At 39.7% G+C, this 5,427-nt stretch overlaps 1 protein-coding gene across 1 annotated transcript; it reads right to left on the reverse strand.

Annotated features, from left to right (window-relative positions):
* Positions 1 to 3,116: 3,116 nt before the first annotated feature.
* On the reverse strand, positions 3,117 to 4,771 carry OLIG1 (oligodendrocyte transcription factor 1). Its single transcript, XM_072399491.1, has one exon. The coding sequence runs from the start codon at positions 4,665 to 4,667 to the stop codon at positions 3,978 to 3,980; it is 690 nt and encodes a 229-aa protein (XP_072255592.1). The 5' UTR covers positions 4,668 to 4,771; the 3' UTR covers positions 3,117 to 3,977.
* Between the last annotated feature and the right edge of the window lie 656 nt (positions 4,772 to 5,427).

Consider the following 5,427-nt stretch of genomic DNA (forward strand, 5'->3'; position numbering starts at 1 on the left):
AGTGAAATCTGAGTAATCCATTTCAGTACTGGAGAAACATCTGTACAACTGTACAAAGTGTAAGGGAAGGCTGGAGTCCAGAATTAAGAAACAATAATAAGAAAAAGCATACCGACAATCAAAACTTTGCAAATGTTTTGAGTCTGTCCATGTGGCCATGACTTGGTTTTGAGCATCCATGGTCGGTCACCTGTGAACATCAGTTGCTTGTGTGGATTATCTGAAACTGAGCACATTTTAAAATCAATAGTAAAATGGTTTGCTGCTCCTCGTTCATGTATCCGTGTGCCTTTCCACTACACACCTGTTGGTTTTGGATCATGCACCCCTGCTGCTTGTTGTCACCAACGAGCAATGGCCCCTCCATAGGCCCAGATTTTACCCATCATCAGAAGGGGTTAAGCCCCGCACAGGGATTATATCATGCTTTGCCTTTGTGCAATGACCTCACCGCTCACATCCCAGATCTGAAGACCTCATCACCAGCTGTGTGACCGGACAGAGACGGCTTTCACAGCTGTGTGTTGTGTCTGAGCTGAATTCTTCCAAAAAATCCTGAAAAATGTGACCGAGTATAACATTTTTTTATTTGCCCTCTTCTGATCTGTCAAACATACCATTGCAAGATGTTTTTATACATTTGTTGATACTTCCAAAAATCCAGAAAGTTCTTGTGCTGACTACATTATCTCTAGGAGTGTCACCCTACATGAACTACAGAAGCCCTCCCCCTCCCTGTGTTATGAAAATACCATGGAGGACACTTCTTGCTCTAGATCAGTGTTGCTCACCCAGGGTTCCTCCTGAGTTTCCTGGGGGTTCCGTGAGCAATAAGCAGTTTGTGCCTCTCAGGTCAGTTTAAGTGACACCAATGATCTTTTTGGCTATATGTAAGGGTGGCATTCTTCCCAATGGCCAACAATGTAAGAAGCATTTTTCCTATAGGGTTTCCCTAAGACTTAAAAAATATTGTAGGGCTCCCCCATGTTAAAAACCACACCCACCACACTAATATACTGTGACTTTTGGATATAGTAATTATAAAGTGGTCCCCTGAAGACCTGAAATTTTTTAAAGGTGTCCCCCCATTAGAAACATTTTTCTATCATATACATGTGTGTTACAAGATAAAAAGCCTGATGGGTGCAGTACCAGCCACTTCCAATAGAAGGCACTATAGAGCCTTATCCCTATAGCCCAGCCTTTCTCTTTTTAACATGGGGAACCCCTGCTATAATGGGAAGCATGCCTCTTACATTGCTGACCAGTGGGAAGAATGTCACCCCTACAGACAGCCAAAATGTTGTCATTGTTGTCACTTAAACTGACCTGAAAGGCAAATGATCATTGCTCAATGAACCCCTAGCAAACTCTGGAGTAACCCTAGTTGATAAACACTGATTTATCATGTGAACATAGCCTAAGATGGGAATTCTATTCACATATTACATATTATTCTATATTACAAAGAAGCGTTCAGAGAAATGTTCCTCGTATAAATAATTAATAATTATTAAATTCATTACTGCAAAATACCTAATATTATATTAAAACATTTCGGTAAATCACAGCCATGTGCTGTTTTATACCCATTATATCTTATAAAAGAACAAAATAATTGTAATCTATAAGTCAAAATGTCTTATATGTATTTAATATGTAGGAAAAATCAATATCTCTGTTTTGATACATTTATGTGGTCTACAAATGTCTTATGGTATAAAGATGCTGATATGGGATTGGATTGGGAATAAGACGGTGAATTTAGTAAATGTTACATAATAGTAAATGATAGGCAATCACTAAAGTTATTTGATGGTAGGAATCTCCTTTAAATGTTACTGGCAGCTTTTTGATAACTGCTACAAACAACAAGACCATCCTTTTATGAGTTATGTGTACAAAGCATTTGATCAATATGGATTTGGTCTGCCATATTAAAATATATACAGGTAGTCCCAGGGTTACATACGAGGTAAGGACTGTAGGTTTGTTCTTAAGTCGAATTTGTATGTAAGTTGGAACAGGTACATTATTTTAATAAATGCAATTAGGACAGATGTTTGTCTCAACATATTATTAGAAAGTGTGGTGTCAGTTACTCTATAAAATAAAGCAAAAAAAACTTTATGGAGCCTAGACATTTTGAAGAAAGCTGTGCTTTGACATGCAAAAAGCTGCAGAGTTTGTCTTGGTCATTAAAGAGTTACAAGATTTACAGATCAGCTCAGCTCTTAGGATCACTCACAACCTCAGCTGTGTTTAGCAAAAGATTTCTTCTGCAAGTCATGCAAACTGCCCCCTACCCCCCAATAAGCCTCCATCCTGCACACGAGCGAGCAGGGAAGCCCCGTTCGTATCTAGGAGTTGTCCATATGTTGCATGTCCTTAACTCGGGGACTACCTGTATATCATTTTATTTTAGATGTAAGATAAATGTAAATCCCATTTGTGATTCTTTTCATTTCTGGACCTGTAGACAAGTAGAAAGTGATAGCAATTCTCTGCAAGGTAATAGACTTCTATTCCTAAATATTTCTCAGTGAATCAAGTGTTACCATCGGAAGATTTGCTCTATTCCTGTTCTGGGGACATGTCCAAATTTTAGATATTCTTTAACTAGTGTCAGTGATCACCAGGACAAGACAAGTTGATGAACTTTCCCAGAATGGATGCAGAGAAAGTCATAAAAACCTGACAAAGATCCCAACCCCTCAGCACTCTTAAAAAAAGTTTTAGTTTAAGATACACTTCGATACCGATATTATTATTTTCTCATTGAGCCGTCATTTTAAAGGGAAAAATGTCCGAAGCATACAGAAGTTGCCATTACTGACTTCATTCTGAAATTGCTTATTACTGCTGTATGTGACCTATAGACCTGGAACAAGAATGCAAAATCAAGAAAGTGTGCATAAGCCTCACTGCCTCAATATTAAATACCAGGAGCCAGGGGAATCACATTTTCAGATGGAGAGACATTAATGGTAGCCTATATTTTGCTTTAACACAGATGCATTTTATAATAAAACTCTTGTAAAATTCTGCATTTTAAACCCAAAATATTTTATTCTTTACATTCCATATAGAAGAAATAGAATAGGAAGAGATTTTTGCAAACAATTTTTTTATTACAAATCCTAAAATGTATCATTGTGTTTCATATAACATCTGTCAACAGAGTCAATTCAAAGCTACACAGGAATGAAGAATAAGAATGAAACATTGCAATGGGCAGCAAATATCATTACATGGTTAGGTTATGGCTGTCTGCTACTAGTTAACCATTAAAATAAAAGAAGGATTGTCTTTTGGGGATGATGCTAACTCTTTTAAATCTGGATCGCTGGCCATGGTGCTGGACACAAGGCATGTTTGGTTTTCTTTCAGTTCTTGTGGTCAATATAGTCATTTCAGTGTAACAGAACATTAACTAACTTTTGTGCTGAATATGTAGTGTCCATCAAATAAGTCACTCTGGAAAAAAGTCATATTTGTAAAAAATATCTGCAGTGTCTAAACATAGAATGGAATCAAAACTGCAGAGCCTTCCAAAACAAGTGTTTGAAGTTTAAATTGAAGGATCCAGAATAAATGCAGAATGTTCAGCAATGACAGCAGAAGACTTTCAGCACCATCACAAGCTGCTGATTGCAATTTCAAGTGACTGATAATATTAATATTATATCAGCCATGCTGGGTTGCTATACACAAGAGAATATCTTGAAATAGTTCTGACAACATATCTGAGGACTGTCTGTTATTATAGTGCCTGCTGCATTTGTTAAATCTCTAAGAACTTTCCTTTTGGATATAATATTGCTGTTGCAGACCCCACCATTGCTTTTATGCCCTTTACACCTATTCTGTATTTATTGCAGGCAGTGATGTTGTTTTGGTTGCAGAGTTTTTCGGTAGCATTGCTCTGTTTATTTTTTTCAAAGTCTATCCATAGTATTTCAAATGTCTCTTTTTGCCTATTTGGGCATCTGTACAGCTTTCATGTTGAGGTTGGTGGGAAGGAAGTGGCTGAACCTGCAGACAGAACAGGCACAAATGCCGCTTCCTCCTGGCACGGTGAAGGCCGAGCATGGCTGTTCCTCCACCGACAAGGAGTGCAGCTTGCTTGAGCATTGAGTCTCTCCACTGCCACCAGAACCGGGTGCCAAGAACACAGACCCTGGAGCTGCAAAGAGTGGCAAACCAGCAAGAAGCAATCTGGGCGTTGGGCCACTCATGTCCCCAATGATTCTACGTAATTCTTGAAGAGAACTTCCAAGAAGCAGTATGTAATTCCTGGCCAGCAAGAGGGTGGCAATCTTGGATAGCTTTCTGCCTGGTGAGCTCTGGCAGTGGGTGGCAGAATATGGCATGATGACTTCTCTCAAGGCGTCCATCGCCAAGTTAAGATCTTGCATCCTCTTCCTCTCTCGGCTGTTTATTTTCTTTCTCAGCTGCTGCTGCTCTTCTTTTAGGTCTCTGCTGTGTCGTCCACACCTTTGAGTGGCAAAAGCAGATGCCAGTTTGTCTTTTCCTTCTCCGATGCTCAGAAGGGAGGTTGGATGTCGGCAAGCAGCGCCAATCTCTTGGCTTTTTCCACTTGACAGGTCACTGGGGCAATGTCTTATCATCTTCTCTCTGCTCTGAATAATCCTGCAGATCTGCATAGTACTCAGCCAGACTTCTGCCAGTGAGCTCAGCAATGCTTAAAAAAGCATTTTTTTCAGGACTCTGGCTTTGGAATTCAGTAGGATGCTGGAGGACAAGCTATTGTGTTAACCGGTCACTTGACTGCACGTTTCTCTGAATATCCCATTGATAAACTAATGTGTAAGACGGCCCATTCTAGAGTCAAATGGAGTGAAGACTTTCATTGGCTGCGGGGTTTAGTCTTTGGATTGAAATCTCAAACACGACCATAGCCTCTAACAATCAAGACTACAATTATTGTATAAAAAATATTGTATAGTTTTCTTTATCACATCCTTTCATATTCTACAACTTCTAGGTCCTTCAGCATGTCACAAGTTAGAGCAAGCAGTCACTGTGTTAGGCATAAAGAATGAGCAGGTAAAGATAGACCCTCGCATGCTTTCCAAAATTTGAACCTGAAAGCGGTATTTGTCTCCAACTTTCCAGCCCAATGGCCTTTGGGTTTGTGTCTATGGATTGAGATGCTTCTGGGATCATGCAAAAGTCAATACCAATGAATGTGCATTTGGCCTGCGGTTGGCCTCCTCCTGACCCCGAAGACTTGTAACCAGTTTTGAACAAAAGCCCATCAACACCAGTACTAAGATTCTCAAGAGTTCAACCCTGAGTGTCAGATATCATTTCACTGTCTCCTGTGCCTGCTCTTCCATCCTCAGATCCCTACTTTATTGCTGGGCCTTACAGTAATAAGGGGGTTAGAGGATAGAGCACATG

Source organism: Pyxicephalus adspersus, chromosome 1 (assembly GCF_032062135.1).
Source record: "Pyxicephalus adspersus chromosome 1, UCB_Pads_2.0, whole genome shotgun sequence".
NCBI classification, from domain to species: domain Eukaryota; kingdom Metazoa; phylum Chordata; class Amphibia; order Anura; family Pyxicephalidae; genus Pyxicephalus; species Pyxicephalus adspersus.